This window comes from Diceros bicornis, chromosome X (assembly GCF_020826845.1).
Source record: "Diceros bicornis minor isolate mBicDic1 chromosome X, mDicBic1.mat.cur, whole genome shotgun sequence".
Classification (NCBI taxonomy): Eukaryota; Metazoa; Chordata; class Mammalia; order Perissodactyla; family Rhinocerotidae; genus Diceros; species Diceros bicornis.
In genome coordinates this window covers 120,369,690-120,389,346 of record NC_080781.1, presented here as the reverse complement: position 1 = coordinate 120,389,346, position 19,657 = coordinate 120,369,690, and the positions used below count along the sequence as shown (strand labels likewise).

Below are 19,657 nucleotides of genomic sequence, written 5' to 3'. Positions count from 1 at the left end.
GGTATGAAATTCTAAGTCAATCTCTATTCTTACATGTGATTAACATAATAAAAGCTTTACAAAGTGACAACTTTGAGATTTCTTTTTCCTTCTACTGGAGAGCTCTTTAGGTTGCAAAACAGCAGTTCTTGAATAATATGGATACCAAAGGAGAGTTGGTAGTGGCTATACATACAAAGATGCATATCAGTGGTATATGCAAATCTGATTCTGGAAGCACATCTGCAGTCACTATTAACCAGAGCCACATGACTACTGTATGTCCTGGAGAGTCTAGGATGATTTCATACTCTAATGCAAAGATTAGAGGCCTCAAAGAGCCACAGTCTGTGTTATCACTCTTCTGTAAATTTCTTTTAATTTAGTTGCACTAAACACATATAGAAATACACAATTCAATCAGGGATCAGGTTTAACCATAAGTATTAATGGTAAAATTAAAAGGATTATTACTGACTAGACAGGATGTTACATAAATATGCCCTGGGATTGATAACGAGCCTTAACTATAAAATATTCATTTGGGAAGGGGGATAAGGCCATACAATGAAAGGAAGACAAAGATTCTGCTCACATATAAATGATAAAACAGGTATCCTAATTTATTCAGGCTATTATTCAATCAAACCCACACAGGGCACTTTAACATGATGGACAATGACAGCCTTATTTTGTGCTATTCATACTGAAGGAAAAATAAATGGATGTCATTCTAGTACTTTCAGAAATAAACACCTTTGGATAGAATCTAAGGCAGAGGCCTCTTATAGCAAAGATCGAACTATTACAGGTAATGTTATGGTGAATCTTTAGCACACATATTAAAATTCATTGGATTAAAACAAAATTGATTTGCTCACTGCCTATCTTCCTCCTAGATGTGGAACTCCAATTAAAATCAATAGGTTTGAAGCTTGTAAGCACAGCACTAAATTATTAACACCATGAGTTCTTTTAGAAAATTAACACTGATTGAAAAAGTGGAATTTTACATAGACTTACATTTTCACTCTTAATGAGAAAGTGGCTGCAGAATAATTTTCCTCCAATATTTTTCTCTTTAATCAAATCTATACTTTGAATGAATTTAATCAAATAGCATTTGCAAGAAATTAGCCGCTGGAATCTTAGGATGGAGGAAAATTATCTCTTGGGTCCTGCTGACTTTAGCAATCTATGATCCCAAGACAATGACACTGATGACACGATGGCGTCAATAGCAAACTATTTTAACCTTAGCAAATACTAAGAATGAAGCAGAGAGATTACAGAATACTCTACAAGAATGGTCTCTAATATTTTCAACAATCTACTTTTCATTTCCCCAAAGTGAAAAACATCATCAGAGTGTATGTTTATGTGTGTGCATGGATGCAGAGCTAAAAGAATAATGCTTATTTTTACTTTTTAAGCCCTATCTACTTCTTTAAAAGATTTAGAGCAGTGCATTAATAAATAAGAATATACTCAGAAACCAAGTAAAATGGGATATGTGTGTGTGTGATAGGTGTACCTGAAAACCTAAGCTAAGAAGAACTACTATAAATGAGCATAAAAGTTAGCTCTGCACTCATCACCATGATGTACCCAGCATACATGAAAAATGGCTTATGTTAAATTTGTTACATTAACAAAACAGGGACTGGATTTCAACATCCTCACTGATGATAATTTTATTATCGTTATTCCCTTTCCCTTGCACAGGGAGTACCAGCTCATTTGAAAAAAAAAAACCCTAAATATTGTTATATTTCCATTTTCCCAAAGAATTCCAGCTTAGAGAACTCTTCTGCTTTTTGCTGTAAATTAATCTTCTCTCGAACTTCACCAAGTTTTCAGGAACTGAAATTTCTCAAATCAATCTCTATCCTACCCTACACCCCACTGTCAATAGCACCCATGAATATCCTAATCTCTATTTCTAAAGGTACAGATTCATCAGTTTTTACCCTCATTGATCTGTGCTGAAATCTGTTCATGTCACCAAAGCAAAACATTTGACAAATTAAATGTTCAAATAAAGGGGGAAACGCTACTGAAATAATGAGATATCTACTAAAAATTAAAAGCTTCAACTAATTTTAACAAATACTGTTATAAATATAAGGTTGTTTATATGTTCTCCACACAACTATAGCTAGGATAATATATTTTATTAGTTGAAATTTATATTCCTTGTTCATTTAGCAATCAACTTAGCAAAACTATAACTCTCTAATAAAGATAATCAACATCCAGCAGCAAATTTGAATACAAGTACAAAATCTGATTGTTTTTCATCCCCCCAAATCTGTTATATAGTCTGTTTGGGAACTTTAAAGGGCCATAGGATTTTAGAACTGGAAGTGACCCTTATAAAATACTTGGCTTTTTTGATTTTATAATGAGTGATTTCCAGCTGGGAGTGGGGTGGGGAGGGCAATGACAAACAAGTAACCTCAGGATAGAGACAAATGACAGTTTCCTTAATTAGTTCTTGAATTGCCATAGCCAAAATAAGCTTGATGAGCAATTCAAAGTAATTAAAATGCTGTAAACAGTGTGCTACCCAAAAAGATCTGTGATGTACAACTTGAGCTGACTTGTACCCTATCATTTTACAGGTCTAACCAGAGAGAAAGTACCCTTCACCAACAAATCCTCACTGCCCACCCAAAAAGGACCCATAAAACATTTTGAAAAATACAACCTTAGAACTCCCTTTGTCCTTTCTTGCCTTGACTAATTTCATTCCCTTCCTTCCTTTTCCTTCTTCCCACCCAGTCTTAAAGCCAGCTCAGCCACCCAGTGATGCCTTTCCTGACCATCTCAGCAGCCTGGCTTGACTCATCTTTCCTAGGAGTTTCTGGTCAGGTTAGTAGGGAACCACTGAAAGATTTCAGCAGATGAGTGCAAAAATAAAGTCTGTTTCAGGTAGCTCCATCATGTCTGTGTGTAGCCTCGAGTCTACTTAGTGACAAAGGTCAGAATGGCATGATAAAAGAACGGATGATGTCTGACATCTTCCGGGAAAAAACACTGATACAACTTCATGATTAACTGAATATGGAGATAAAGGAAATCAGCCGCAAATTACAAATAACGCCTGCCGGTGTTTTTCTCCTTGATAATTCTGTGATTTACCAATATATGTTTTATGGCTAATGGCACCTCCCCCACTAAATCAAGTAGTTAAGTGGCATTTGGTAGAGTCTGATTATTTCATATGCTATGACCTAATAATTTTAATGCATTTTTGATTAAGTACTATTCTCCTTACTGCTGACAAGGTACCTGAGATGTTAATTGTAGGGTGAAGACACTTATTCAGTACAAGGAGGAAACAAATGTGATTATATCTGACACTTAACATTCTCTATTCACTTTCCTTCTCTAACAGATATGGCCTTTCAATTTAAAATAGTGATAAAAGCAATGAATGCCCTCCCTTATATTCTTGTATAAAATTCGCCCACTTTTATTGTCTTGCTCTAGAAAGTATGAAAGATACACACACATAATTTATCATTCATTATTATTACCAATACAACTTTCCATATAATTCAACTGTTAAAATTTATGTCTAGAAAACAAAAATATGTCTACCTCTTGACTATAATCTAGCGTATTTCCTTGAATTAAGCATTACAATAATGGGACCAACAGACAAGTCAATTACCTTAATAAAGAGAAACTTTCCTATTATCTTACTGTATCCCCAAATTCAGAGCAAACGCTATAAAATGCTTCCTTTCTTTAGGTCAGCAATTCTCAATGTGGTTCCATGCCCTAAGACAGGGGTTGGTAAACTTTTCTGTAAAAGGCCACACAGTAAATGTCTTAGGCTTACTGGGCCAGGTACAGTCTGCAATCACTGTCACATATTCTTTTTTTTTTAACAACTTTTTAAAAACATGAAAAATATTTTTAGCATGCAGGCTACACACAAACACACTGCAGGCAGGATTTGGCCCTTGGCTATAGTTTGCCGACCGCTGCTCTAAGGAATTCATCATAAGTAATAAATAAACTCCTCTCTAGTACATCTAGAATGGTCTTAGTTATATGTCCTTCTTGGGAGAATTGAGAAAACATTAACTCAAATTATTTTCTCTGTTTTGTGGTTCAGAAGACAACCCTGTATGAGAAAGGCTGCATTAGATTAACAAAGCTCCAAAAACACTACTGGAGGAAGGTGATCATTATCATTTTCAAAAAATACAGGCATTCAAAAATATTTCCTAGGGAGAAATTAAAATCCAAAATTTCAGGAAACTTTCCATTTGTCCAAAGCATAAGCCAAACATTATAGCCTCACTACCTCTTAGTAGAAAATTAATTACACATACTAGAAAAGCAATTACACATAAATTGCCTCAGTAGAAAATTAATTACACCTAATTCAAAATTTGCTTGGAATGAGTACCTGATCCCTTTTATATATGAATAGTTGTGTGTGCCTTATCTTTGATAAATAATAACCTAGTCTAGACTCCTGAGCAGAATCCCCAAAGCTCACAGTTTTACAGTTTAAGGATTATCTATACAATCTTCTCACTTTACATTTGAGGAGATGCGGGCAGGCATTATTTCACAGTATAGAGGAACAGGATACACTGCATTCTTCATTCTAGTAGTTAGGAGGAAACAATTTAGTGTCCTACCAGGAAAAAATAATTAAATTCTGGAACCACTTGATCATATTAAATAAGAATATTCTTTCATAATGTACAGATCATTTTTTCAGTTAAAGGAGTTTTTTAAAATCCTCAAAAAATATGCTTGATCTTTCAATCAAGATCATACTACACTATAACTACACGACACACTATGAAAAAAAAATACACACCGAGTAATCATATTAAAATGCTTATAGTCATACAGATTGACTCTCCCAGAGAACTCAGGTATGTGAATGGACAACGGGAGAGAGCTGTCTCTATCTGGGAACGTGGGGAGCGGGTGGCACTCCTGAGCAGAAAACAATGTTTTGTTTGTAAGTATGAGGACATTTATACCTTTTAAACTACTGGAAAGTTAAAAGCTAACAATAGAATAATACAGTATTCAGTATCCATAAGCGTTCTTAGAAAAAAATAATTGGACTACATACTGCTTAGAACTCTTCTCTCAGCCAAGACATAAATCAAGTGGTGCTAAAAAGTCATTAAGTAAACTTATTTTAAAGTAAATCTGAGATGCTACTCAGCCTTGAAACGCTCCAAAGAACTGTTTTAATCATTCCCGGAGGGAGAATTTTAAGGCCAGAACCTACTGGAAAAGTAACAATAATATTAAGTCCAGTCATTTGAAAGAAAGATTCCTTCTCTTTAGCCTCCCTCCTCCCCTGAAATAACAGTCCAAATTAGCCAAATATAATCCGGTGATAATCTGGCACTTTTCCTTGTTAATGAAAAGTATTCATCTTGCCTACAGAGGGAAAAAAAAAGGCCACCCCAAATGACTCCAAGTGTCTAGAAACAATTTATTGGCCCAGTACACACGCCACCAAAATTGCACATCTCAAAACAGAAAAGCAGCTGAAATCACCATCCCTATGATGTCAGTTCTTCCCCTTGATCTTGCACAAGCTTTCTCCCAACCAAAAAGACTCTTTACAGATATTTTCTTGCCATAACAAATCAATTATGTAAATGTAACTTTTATCACAGAAGTCATAAGCAACAAGAAAGAAATGAATTACTATTACCTCCCCAATTTCCTTTTCTGTTAGCTTTTTCTCCTCTCTGCAGAAAGTAGAGAAATTTCCCATTCTAAAGAATACAGAGAGAATTCTCAACCTTTAAAGCAAAAGACTACTTTTCCCCTTGCTTGGAAATACTGTGTTTCTCTTCTTCCAGAGTCCAACACCTTTTCCCTCACCTACATTTTCTGTTTGCTCATGAGGCAGCAGTAATCCTCTGGTATTATGAAATTCTACCTTCCCTAAGCAGGGTTTACACTGCAGCCTCCAAAACGATGCCTGAACCTCAGCAGATAGAAGATCCATAGCAACAGCGCTAAGAGTTTTTTTCCCTTGCTATTACCAGAAATCACAGTCCAAAAAGACGACCATAGAGGTGGCACCTATGCTCAAACCTCAAAATTGATTCATTATTTAACTAGTCAAATCCCACGTTTTCATTTTATGTGCCCTTTGGGAAGCTTGTGACAGAGTAAAAAAGATCTTTCAGTGACAGTCACCATTTTTCATGAAGAGATAAATACTTTAAATAAAAAAAGCAGCTCTCTGGATACAAGATTTTGTTTGTCACTGAAACGGTGTCCAATGCCCCATCCCCTCCATTCCCTATCACCTTAGAATCTATAGGGTAAAGTACCTATAATAATTTTAGCTTCAAAATAAGAGCTTAGACAATGATCACAAGTTTCTGTTAACTAGAAGTCATTTGTATACTACCCACATGCCTCTGATTTTACTATTAGGTAAACCAATTTGTATTTATCAAAAGCAGTTCCTTTGATGCAATGATTCTCTGTAAGACTATTCTATGGAAGAAATTAAGCAGCGAATTGAGAATCTTGATAAATATAATCCCATATAATGTTCAATTCAATTCTAATTCACCAAAACAGCTTAACACTGGTATTGAATTTCATTAAAAGTCATTTCCCATGATCTTCATCCTGTTATGGCATAGACTGCTGAGTCCACTTTCTTCAAGAATAATAATAGTTTAAATATTAAAGGCAGAAAGAACTAGCCATGATAAAAATGCAACATGTTTAAAATCCTGATAACCCTTCATGTATTCAGACATAGGTACATATACATATATGTATTTACCTTAGGGTAAATATTTTAAAGGCAGTAAATAATTCTATATATTTTTTATATAACAAAAATATTTAGCAAATCCATGGATACCATAATTTTTACTGAGTACATAATTTTTACATAAATTTTACTGAATTCCTTTTATATGCAGACCTTCTTACATGTCATGGCCAAATCATAATTTTCTGCTTCTTGAACTTAGTGACCATCCTATCTTTTGCCCATTTTTATTTTGACAATGCACTTTTCTACTTTTTAAAAATAAGTATGTCTAAAATTGGTACAGTTGATTAAAAACTCTATAGGCAAATGTTGAGCCTTATTTTCTTGACTAGATTAAAAGTGTTTTCAAACACAAAATATACTTCATGCACAATACACATTGCTTGTGCATATATATCCCTCCTATAAATTTTGCCCAACAAAAACTTAATCTACCACCCAGAATAATGAAAAATGGGTCACAAGAGTTATTAAGTAGCCTGGAATAGAGACAGCTACCACATAAGAGGTGTGAGGTATAAGGTAAACATATCAGAATTTTTACACCCAAACAAACTGTATTCCCTAAAGAAGGAGGAGGCCACCTAGAGACTCAAGGACTTTATTCTAATGATAATTAAATATTGTTTAAAATGTGTTTAGAGGTACATTTCTACACATGTTTCTGAACATCCTCATTGGTAGCAAATCTTTGATTCTGAAGGATAATGTTGTTTTTGTTGGTTGCATGTTCATTTTAGAAATTGAAAGTGATTTAGATCCAAGGCTGGTGAGTGAGATGGGTGATCAGGTTTGCTCACATTGTTTGATGTTGGCAAACTCATTAAGTAGGCCCTATTTGCTTCTCTTACTTTCAGTTCTAATCCTTTGTTTGAACTAAGCTCTGAATTTTCCTACATGGTACCTGTTGGCAAATGGTGATATATTAATCTGACAGGTACAGAGAATATTTTAGAGAGCAGAAGCTGGAGTCAGAAAGGCCATTTAGGAAGTGGTTTGATATTTCCTTAATGATTCAGAAGTAACTTCCTCTCCTCTCCAGGAATTTACATATGTAAACACAAGTTGGCTTCGGAATGTCATGACTGTGAATGGGTATTTTTGACATAATAGCAGCTCAGAGTTATTAAGTCCAGGATTTTTTTTTTTGCAGGGTGTAAAAACAGGGTGAGGGAAAGGGATTCTGAGCAATAAAAATTGATGAGATGTATCAAAATTGGAAAAAGTCTTAAAAATGTCATTCGGGGAAATATTGCCGCTTACTGGCATTTTATTTCACTTTAGCCAAGTTGCATTTTCACAACTATAAGCATAAATAGATTTCATGTTCTTAATAAAAGTGTTTGCATTTGAAGATAAGAGCATTTACTGAGCTGTCAAACCTACCTGGATCAAAGAAAACAGAAGTGATGGATGACAGTGAGATTTTGGATGCTGTAGAACTTACCACAAAGTTGAGCTCAGCTTCTTGGAAGGATAATTGAAAATCATGTTATTTTAATTTCTCACAATTTCATCTACTATCCACCTCCATGTAGGACCTCCGATCTCGATCTTCACTCCTGAAGAAACCTGTTACTAATTACTTCTGTTTGGATGTGTGGCCAGTGCTTCAAATTCAACATTTCTAAAAATGAACCCATTTTCTCCCAAAGTCAGCCATATCTTTGAGTCTTTACTCTCCTATCATGTTTGTCCCCTTACCATATCCAATTACTCACCAAAGTCTGTTAGTCTTCCTTGAGTGGTGCTCAGAGTGGTCCCCAGACCAGCAGAGCAGCTGAGAACTTATTAGAAATGCAAATTCACAGACACTCCCCCCTCCCCGCCAGCAGACCGATTGAATCAGAAACTCTGGAGATGGGGCCTGGCAGTCTGTGTTTTAACAAACCCTCCAGGTGGTTCTGACACATGCTCAAGTTTGACCATCACTGCCCTAGGTCAAACCCTTATCAACTAAAGCCTGGGCTATTACAATGTCCACTTATTACATTCAGTCTTCCCCTTCTCCAACCCAGCCTGTTGGGTTGAAAGGCTAATGCGATCCTCTAAAAACAAACAAAAAATCATTGCTTTTATTCTTGCTGAAAATCTCCTTGTTGTAGACTGAGTTAAAAATAATGGTCTCAGTCTGGCATGGAAGGCCTTTTATAATTTGGCCTTAACATAGTTCATGCCAATAAGCTCTACCTACCTCAAAGCTCTGTTATAGAAGGAACCTTGTGTGTGCTTCTTTGTGCCTTTTCTCCTACCTGTCTTCTACCCTCTTTTAAGGGTCTGTTGAGGGCTGCCCAGCCTGGTATCAAAGTAGTGCAGTGGCAAAAGCACGAGTGCCTAGCATGAAGGTATTCTATAAATGATAGTTCCCTTCCTTAGTGCGGTCTGCCTTGGAATGCTTCTATGTCAGTTTCTATCTCATTTAGGATTCATCACTATTGCTCTGCATTGTCAGATTTCTAAATATTTAGGTGTCTAGTCTTTCCAGTTACAGTATAAACTTCTTGAGGTCAGAGACACATACTTTTTGCATCTCAAAGATAGGTATCAAGCACTATGTCCTACACAAAGTAAGCCTTCCAAACTTGGCTGATAATAATTTTCTAGTTTAAATCACACCTAGTTGTTTTATGAAGACTAAGTGTGTAAAAACATTAAACCTGGATCACCAGTGTCCAACTTGGGAAAGTCCAATATATTACCATTTACTGACAGGCACATAGGAAGGCTCAGAGCTAAGTTTAAACAAAGGATTTGAACTAAAACTAGAGAAGCAAACAGGATCCTAATTAATGAGTTTGCTAACTGTGCTTCCCATGGGGTCAGTAGCACTTAAAAAGCACACATCTGAAATATGCTTCTTTCCCTGAGGCTGCTAGACACAGTGACTGTAGTCTCTTTAACCACAAGAGGTCAAAGTTCTATTTTCTACCACCATACTTAGTAGCATGTGTGCATGCTTTGCTGATTGGTTTCTTTTGTGCTTCTGCTTAAAGTTATGGCAGGCAGCAGGAAATTGAGACCAGGGAGTCTAGAAACTTTCTCAGCTCTAGTGGGCAGCAATAAGGATGAGGCAGAGACTTTTTGAAGAAATTATGACTTTATGGTTTCTATTGGCTCAGCTCCCCCAAATTTTCTTGCATTAATAACAACTTATGCCCCACCTGATTATCTATGATGCCCATCCCTTCCCCATCACCCACTGCTGTTATTTATACTATACTGCACCAAGCAGTAAAGTCCTAGCCTAATATAACACACTGTAAAGTGATATGTCCCAAAGCCAATGGTTTAATGGAAAGCTGGGGGAGGGGGATAAAAAGGCACTAACCCAGCAACTCAAAAATACATTTTCAAAGAAAAATCTGGATGCATCCAGATGTCCTTGAAGTATTTCCTCCACCTGCCAAAAATTCACTCCTAGGATTGTGTTACCAGGCACTATTGAAACCTGGTAGAGTAATTCACTAGTACGCTTAGAAATTCCCTAACACATCTAGTGTGGTATGGATTTCAAATCCAGTAAAACTTCATTAAGTTGATAACAGGAAGCTATTTCTATAATTCAAAGCAACTGTTATTCTTCAGCTACACACTCGATTGTTCTGTAATAAGCAAATTTAAAAATTCAATGATGGTTGATTTGAACCTACTTTTTTCAGTCCTTTGCATCTTAAATTGATAAGGTTTTACAGATTTCTTTTCCCCACTTGTTTTTTAAACAAGCGAAAGAGGGAGAGGGGAAAGAATACCACTAAAAACACACAATCTCTGTTACAAGGATCACAAAGAAAGGTTGAAAAGTTTTTTCGGTAAACATTTTTCAAGAGAAAAAGACAAAAACCCAATCCTTGAATTTCCTCAGCAGCACATTTTTGAAGTTACTTGACCAAAAAGGAGGAAAGTGGACACTTAAAAAAAGATAATTAGAATATTTTTAACTCGTTCACTTAAGCTGTCTCTAGTCCCCAGGAAATACGAACCACAAATTTGTTCTAATTTTGCTAGAATATCTAAAGCTATGCCATACTAATGACTAATCTGATATTTTAGGACACGGATCATTCTAATCCATGATGGTATGATAAATGAAAGAAAAGAAAGGCCAGAGGGCCACTGTCAGGGGAATGCTGGAACAAGTCCAGAAAAGGCTAAGGGTGAATATAAATAGCTCTATCCCCAGTCAGGTAAATGCTGGTGAGAGGTGATGGGGAAACAGGCAGGAATAGAGGAGAAGTGTGGGATCTGCTCTGAACTAGGTTTCTCTGAATGTGCATGTCAGGTGATCTGCCTGACTTATATGGGATTTGGGGGAGGGAAAATAAAGAGAATGACAGGTAGATTGGCCAGCAATATGCTCTTTTGTTTCTAAATCCAAATTTGAAGGCATTTTCGTATTGGATAACTCTTCCAACTTCATAGGATTGTTGAGAAGAATTAGTTATCATCTTTATAAAATGTTTGATTTCTACAAGCATTAACTCAAAGATGTGGTCCCTGCCATATAACACCTTAGTCTAAAATGGCAGCAGATGACCAAGTGAGAAATGTACATAAGATGAAGCCAAAATTTTAGTTGTGCATATTTTATTGATTTTTGTTCTTTTAAAAGTGAGTTACCTCATGGCATTCCTCTAGAGACATCGTTTTATATGTACATGTGGTGGAAACTCTTTGGGTCTTAATTACGAGAAACGAAAAGGAGTTTGTTGCACTACACCTTATAACAGTGTTAATTTTTGTTCTTCTAACTCCATTTTCTAGCAACAAATAAAATGTGTAAAACCACCACTCTTTCAGGAGACACAACTCAGTCAAAAACTATCAAGCTGCCTGAAATTCTACTACTAGATTTCCTTTTTTTAAAGGCATTATTCCCTCTGAAATGTGAACGTCCATGGGAGAGGTCACACACCGAGGCATCAATCAAAAACACCTTAATATGAATGAAATACATCAGATTCTTTTTAATGTGACAGCTGGGACAGAGAACTGAAAAAGTTTATTTATTTATTTGTTTGTTTTTTGGGGGTAGGGGGAGCGGAAACAGAGAGAAGGGACAAGAGGTTATTTCCCCAAAGACACAAATTCGTCTGAAATCAGGGCTAGTTACTACGAAAGCCATGAGGCTCCTTTTTCTCTCAAAGGCCTTGGAAGGCAAACAAATGAGAGCTTCGGTGTGTGGACAGCTGATTAGTTACAAGTATATTTTGTTAGACATATTACATATAATGCATTAAAATCATTTTAGTAAGTATAAAAAGTCTACATTGTGCAGACATAAATTAGCCTTCATGATCTACAAGAATTCAAGGATTACACAATATATTTAAAGAAACAGAAACAGAATGGAAAAAAGTTAGAAAAGTCTAGTCTATACTGCACTCATTAGCCCACACTTTTACATATAATTCATACCTAATGGTATAAAGAAAAGTAAAGTACATGGTCCCTTCAGGAAATTTACAACTTAGTTTGGGAGACATGTATAACATATATAATCAGAGAAAATCTAAAGCAGTATATAAATCAAGGACTGGACTGTATGCTGCTGACAATAAATATAATAGGTACTTGGAAATGCGGGAGAGTTCTGTAGCCTGGAACATTCAGAGAAAGTTCACAGAGAAAGTAAAATGGAGACCTTGAAAACCAGGTAGGATTTGGTTAGTCAATGACCACTGAATTGTAACTGGCATGGTACAACAAAAGAGAGGTCTTGTTGGAAAGTAGTGATAACGAAGTTTAGACCTGTAGAGAGAAGCCAGATAACACAAAGTCTGGAAAGCTGAGCCCGGGACTTTGGGTCTGGTGGTGGTGGTATGTGTGGTGGAGGGGGGATGGATTTCAACAGAAAAATGTGGATTATCAAGCAGGAGAGAGATGAGGTAATGACAATGTTTTCATGTGATTAGCCTAGCACTGTTTTGCAGGATGAACTGCCCATATACATCATAACACCTTTTATAAAGGAGCTCAAAATATACTCCACAGATGATACTTAATCCATCCTAATAACATGTCATTGAGGCAAAGGAAATGCAGCTTTTATTATTCCCCATTTTGTAGATGATTTGCTCAAGGTTACTGAATAAATGAAAGGCAAATTAAAAAACACAGTATCACAATGTTCAATGGTTCCTAAGTACTAGCTAAATTATATTCTCTCATTTTCTATGACTCAAGTAAGGGAGGTACATGATGGACCTTTGTCCTCAAGTGTCATTTCTAGACCCTCATTAGTCTTCAAGGCACATGCCCTATGATGTCCAATTCCTATTTACTCTCCCTACAGCCCCTAGCTTCCTAACTCTATACCTTCTAACTACCCCCAACTCACCCAGCTAACAGTTGTCTTTGATTATTCTGTTCCAGCTGGATTATAAGCATATTCAACATCTCTGTATCAACCACTTACCAACAAGCACAATGGTTTGGGTTTATCAACGCAAGGCAATGCTTTCCACCTCTTTCCACCTCAAATTGCAAAGCTGATTAGTCCTTTCAGAAGGTGTAAAGGAGGTAAGAACTCCACATACTAGATTCTGGAACCAAACTGAATTCCTACTCCAATTTAGGTTTCATGATGAGAGTTAAATAGTTCAAGAATTCCCCCCAGTTAACTCCTCTCAATCTTGATCCTGACACAGTTTCTCATCCTCCCATGCATCTTAAAGTCACCCTTCCTTTTCTTACAAGCTAATCTTCCATCTATGCTTCCAGTCTCACGAGGGCCCTCACTTCCACATATTCTCTCTGGCATTATGAACCTCTCCCTGGTTGGCGGTTCCCATCCTTCAGTTTCAACTAAAGAGACTGGCATCTAGTATACGCTCAGTAAATGTCTGATGAATGACCAAAGCTCCAGATCTATGCCTTCAAGGATTTGCTGGACATTTTTTTAAACAGCTTTATTGAGGCATATTGATATACAAGAAATTGTACTTATTTAATGTACACAATTAGATGAGTTTGGACACACGTATACACCTGTGAAACCATCACCACAATCAAGGTAACAGACCTATTGTTCTACATTTTTACTTTGTCATCCCCATTGTTACCTCAAACTTGACAAGTCTAGAACAGAAATCATTAACTTCCTACCATAATTGGCTCTTCCCCTTGACTTTCCAATTTATTTTGGCTGTACCATAATTCTCCCAGTTCCCCATACTCAACACCAAAAAGGCTTTGAATCCTCCTTCTGTAACTAGCTAATCATTAAGTCTGGTAATTATATTTTTCTCTTTACAGTCTTAGGCATATGGAAGGCAATTACTCAGTCCAAGGTCCATTGCATCTGTAAAGATATGATTGTCCCATTGAAATAGGCTTGACAGGTCAAACTGCCTCAAGTCTCTCAGTCCTCCGGTTCATCCATTCATCCAATCTTGAGATTTCTCTTCCTATACATAACTTTGTTCATTGAGTCTCCCTTACTCAGAAATGTTTAATGGCTAGTCCAAAGGCCAAACTTTTCTCCTAGCATTCAAGAACCACCATAACCTGGACCCAATCAAGTTTTCCAATCTTACCCCCTATTGTTTTCCTACAGGAATTCTTCACCAAAGTCCAAGTGATTTTATCCCACTCTCAAAGATTGTGTGTGCATGCATGCTTGTGGGTGTGCCCTTCTCTGTCTACATGCCTTTGCTCAGGGTATTTCCTTGCTTGGAAATGCCCTTCCCAATATGGATCCTAACAATCCTTTGGGGTCAGTTTACCTTCTGTAAGCCTTCAACTCTTCTAGTCAGAAACTTCTATTATAGAGTAAGTATCACAGATTTTGCATTATTTGATATTTCATGTGCTAGATTTTAACTCCCCAACCACATTTTAAGATCTTTAAGGGCAGAGATTACGTAGCATACTTCTGTATCCTTCCCAGAACACAGTAACTAGGTTCACCAATGCAAGGCAATGTTTTCCATGTCTTAGATAAAAGTCTTTAATAAAGTGTTCACTAATCCTTAAACTTCATTTCCATCTTACGTCTCAAATAACAACCATTTAAAAACCATACCACCTTGATCATATTTAAAGATATGTGAAGGTTAGTTTTTAAATTCTTTAGCAGGAACTTTAAAAAAATTCTTTCACAAGAGGCATAACACAAAGCATAACATAATAATACTTAGTACTCCAACATTTAACTTTATTCTCCCACCTACATTTTATGAAAGATTTAACAACCTATTTAGAATACTTGTCTTCATAAATACTAATGCAGGTTCTAAGGGGAAATATCTTAAACTCAAGTACGATTTACAACTGAAAACTTCAAAGAAAAAAACATGTTTTAAGTCATTAAAGAGTAAATATTTCAGTGGAAAGAAACAGGTTTATTGGTTTATTTTTTAAAACTAGTGCTTTAAATATTTTTCAAGAGCTTAGCTCCTGGTATGGAAAATTCCTTTATATACTAAAGAAGTAAGCACAAATTAAATACAAGAAAAATTCACACCCTCAACATTTGGTGTAATATGGCAAAAATGTTCATTACCACAATATTAAGAAATATCAACAATATGAGTTTGAATAACTAATTCATAAGGAAGAGTTTGAACTGGACCTAATCCTGGGTTTTCTTTCGTCACTCCAAGTTTCTTTTCTATTTTAAACTAGTGGCAACAGAAATTTCTTTGTTCGAAAGTCAGGAATGCTGGAAGTCTTAAGTGATAGAACAGGTAGCTCAGCTTGTACTTCACGTCTCTCCTCAGGGGGAGAAAAACACTGTGAATAAAGTAATTTTGTTTTTATTTCTGGAAAAATCATTTTTTCCATCAATCTTCATAATTCTCTAAAATAAACTGTTAAAAAGTTATAGGCCGGTCGACCACTTCACCCTGATTTGTGGAAATACTATACATTAATTTCAGGAACACATGGCTAACTCAAGTTTTCTTACTACTCAAAAGGTCTAAAAGTTGCTCCTAACTCTTTAACAAAACTGTAGGAGAACTTTACAAGCTCATGGTATATTTCTGCATCTCATCTGCAATATTTTTGAACAAAAGAATAGTAAAAGTAGTCTGGGCTCAGGAGTCACACTGCATGCCATCAAATTTATTTTTAGGATACTGTACAATTTTAACTGTGGAAAACTTTTGTGTTGCACAAAATGCTTAAGAACCACATCCACAAAGAAAATGGAAATAAGAAGTTAAGAATTTACCATTTCATTAAGACAGAGAAAGTGACAAATAAATATTCCTCTCTTCTTTGCTAATATTGAATGATAGCCCTCCCCAAATTAGGTTGGACAAAGTATTCACAACTTTGGGAAGGCATAAACTGAAAGGCAGAATTTGTAATTTAAAATATGTGATTCACATTCTAAGCCACCTTAATTAAGATTTAAAAATTCAAGAGATAGTGAACTCAGATAATTAAACAAAGCAGGGGGCAAAAAGAAATACTGAACAGCAAGCAATTCCTAAACCAATCAAATAAAGACAAATCAAATAAGGACCAGAAACCATATAAATCAAATAAAGTCAAGAGAAATGAATAAAGACCACAAACCATTTTCTCCTCGGCACACAGTGTTCCCCAGAATCACAAGCTTGATGAACTGGAGGCACTCACCCTGCTGACGCAGGCACGTACGCACGCAGGAGGGCGCACACAATGGAGAGAGAAGCATGGAGACCCTTAGAGACAAACTTTACATCTGTAACATTCTACCCTCCACATAATGGAAGAGAGAGCACTGCGGGAAATTTTTCGCACTTTCTTCCACATCAGACAGAGCAAAACTGTAGTTATTATTGCAAACTACTAATTCTCTTGATACAATCAAAGTTAGGACTGAATGAATGGAGTGTAGGGCAGGATGGATGAGGGAAAGAGGGAGGGAAGGATGGGGGGTGGCCTTAGAAGCAAGTTTGAAGCGTTTCGTAAAGCTTGAATGGATTAACCTTTTAAAAAGCCCTAATATTTCTCATTTCCTCTTTTCTTCCTCTCTTCTTTATTAAATACACACCGACTTCCTGGGACTCAACACAGACTTGCCCTACATTCAGCGAAAAGGCCTGGTGCTTAGTACACACGGGAATCGTAGGTTTGATATATGTCTGACACAAATGGTCCTTGTTTGGGAAGGTATTTTAAAAATCACTTTTTTTTGTGACCATGCATAAAATGTGACCAATTGCTAAAAAAGGATGAATTCCATGCATCAGTTAGTAAATTGAGGCCCCAATGCACAGCACTTTGATTTCTACTAGAAACATAAGCAGTCTATTTACTACTCTAAACATTTTTTTTCTGAACTTGGAAAAAGTTTGCTTTCACATTTTTCGAAGATAATGAGGGACGGAGGCTTTAGTGTTGCTAGCCTCTGACCTATTCATAAATGGGTTGTTTAGGCTATCTAGCAAAGGAAAAAAATAAAACGTGAATGCTTAAAAGTAGTGTAGACTTGGATAAAATCTAGTAGATAGCTTGAAATGCACGGATTTAAAAACATAGCATAAAAAATGTATGGACATAGCTTATTTCTTCTTTAATAAAATGAAAAATAATGGGGGGCTGGGTAGATCTCGAGTAAGAAGTTGGGTCCCATGCTGTAGTCCCTTGTCCAGGACAAAAAGCTTTCTTTAAGCACACTCAACAGTCATCTTGTGGGAAAGGCAGCGGGAGGGGACTGGGGAGTCATCATCTCGGCGACTCGGACCTAGGACCCTGCATTTCTCACGCCATACTATAGGCTGGGCCATTGGGGGAGCGAGATACAACTTTGCCCTTCAGAAGCAGCACCAAAAGGGGAAAAGAAGTCACCTCGCTCTTCGTTTTACGCACACAGGAAGAGCCCAATTCAATGCCGCCGCCACCGACACCCCCTTGTCTTGCTCCGCCCCAACTTGTGTGTATGGTAGGACAGCACGACTTGCGTTTTACCCCACAAATTCCGAGACGCCTCCATCTCTCCAAAATTAAGTCCTCCCACCTCCAATCCCCAACCGTATCACGCTCAGCAGGCGCAGGTGTCTCGCTCTGGCCTATTTTTATAAGCCCCCCCCCCCCCACATCCCCACCTCATTGCGCGCCCCAGTCCCTCCCTGCCTTCCTCGCGCAGTGCACTACCTAGCCTAAACTCCAAGAAAAACTTAGAGCCCTTTTCCTGGGACACCTGGCCAGAGCACCCGGCCCTGCCTTGAGGGGAGCCCTGGGGCCGCCTCTCGTCGCCGGTGCCCAGCGCGGAGCGCGCACCGGGCTCCCGGGCAGTCACGTGGGCGGCGGGGGAGGCCTGGGCTTCCTCACCTGCATCCCGGGCACTTGGACAGCCACCGGCGAGTGGGCCATGAAGGCGACTGCTGCTCCACACTGCTTCTTCGGCGGTGGCGCCTTGGGCTCGGACTGGCTCCTCCTCCAGGGGTAGCTCCGCGGCCCTCCCAGGCTTTTCGACCGGGGCCTGGAAGGACACACAGAAGTGGGGTTACTGGGCTGGTAGCGCGTAGCCCAGACTGGGAGGTGGGCAGCTCGCGGCGCGGTTCTCTGGGACTCAGTCTACCTTTCTGGCGCCCGCCCGGCGCTGCTGCCGCCGCCGCCGCTGCTGCTCCTCCTCCTGAATGCGGGGCGCTGTGTGTGGCGGTGGCTGGGACCTGGGCTCGAGTGATGCCGCTTGTCTGCGCCTCGCCGCTTTAGGAAGAGGAGGTGGAGGCGCCCCAGCAACCCGCCCGCTCGCCTGGCCCGGGAGGCGGTTGGGGGCGGTTCCGCCGTTGGCCCTGCCCCCGCCCCGCAGCCGGGCGGTGTCAGGAGAGCTAAGGCTCCACGCAGTGAAGGGGTTTGGCTGGAGTTGCTGGAGCCTGCGAAGGGGGACACTCTCCCGGCACACGGAGAGGAGACCCTGAGGACTGCGGGACCTGGAACGCGGCTCGGCCTGGAGAGAGAATGAAAGAGTTTGGTGACCCTGGGGGTATGAGAGCGTCCCAGACGCGGCCACGTTGCAGGCAGGCGTGCGAGGCTGGGGCACACGCAGCCTCGGAGGAGACGTCTTGAACTGAAACTTGGGGAGTGTTGGAAATCTTTCCTGGCTCCCTGATCTGGTCGAGGGTGGGGGCACAGAGAGCCACCGAGTCAGTGGACCCCTGCTCATTCCCGCGGTCCGGTCTCCTCAGCCTGCGGCTGCGCCACTGGGCGGATCCGTAGCCACTCTCCTGTTTTCCGGATTCTTTGCCCCCAGACGTGCTTCAGGTGACTTAAACCTGAGGCTACGGCTACCTCTGGGGCTATCAGTTGGTGGGGGACGGCCAGACTGGGGCTTCTCTTCACCACAAGTTCTGCACGTGTAAGAGAGAGGGAAATTGGAAAACAGATGGTATATCGGCAGAAAAATTAATGAGGATAATAGAGGCATGGGAAATGAGATCGGATCATTAGCAGTCCATATTATTGAACTCAGCATACACAGCAGTGGTTTCGGCAACTCCCAGCCTCCACTCCATTTTAAGTTCCACTCCAGGAGGGAGACAAGCTCATTTGAGAGCACCCTAATAATAACAACGGTAACAACGATAATAATAGTAATTACGGGAATCGCATTATGAAGGTACCTTTGGGAACCTGCAAGGGGTTAATTACGTTTTTAAAATGTAATATCCAAGTGCCAGTTTAAAATGAGGATGAAATTCCCTACCTTGCAGGTTGCTGTAGGTCTGTACCCAACACAGTGTTGGGGCTCTAGTAGATGCTCAATAAATATTTCTCTTATTCCTTTTGAATCTTTCTCAAAAGATAGCATATTACTGTTATCAATATCGTTATTATTAATGGATGCCATTTCCTTTGCCCCAGGGATTGCTAAGTGCTATATGTATGTTATCTTATTGAATCTTTACGAGGGCCCTCTGAGGTCATATTGCTTTTCTCTCA

The 19,657-nt window shown here is 38.7% G+C and overlaps 1 protein-coding gene across 1 annotated transcript in view; it reads right to left on the bottom strand.

Moving 5' to 3' along the window:
- STK26 (serine/threonine kinase 26) overlaps positions 1-18,435 on the bottom strand; it is a 51,045-nt gene extending 32,610 nt beyond the window's left edge. Inside the window, exons 1-2 of the mRNA XM_058536725.1 lie at positions 18,297-18,435; positions 18,047-18,197 (exon numbers count right to left, since the gene is read on the bottom strand). Of these exons, the coding sequence (XP_058392708.1) occupies positions 18,047-18,088 (42 nt within the window). The 5' untranslated portion in view covers positions 18,089-18,197; positions 18,297-18,435. The remainder of the gene's footprint in view (positions 1-18,046; positions 18,198-18,296) is intronic.
- Between the last annotated feature and the right edge of the window lie 1,222 nt (positions 18,436-19,657).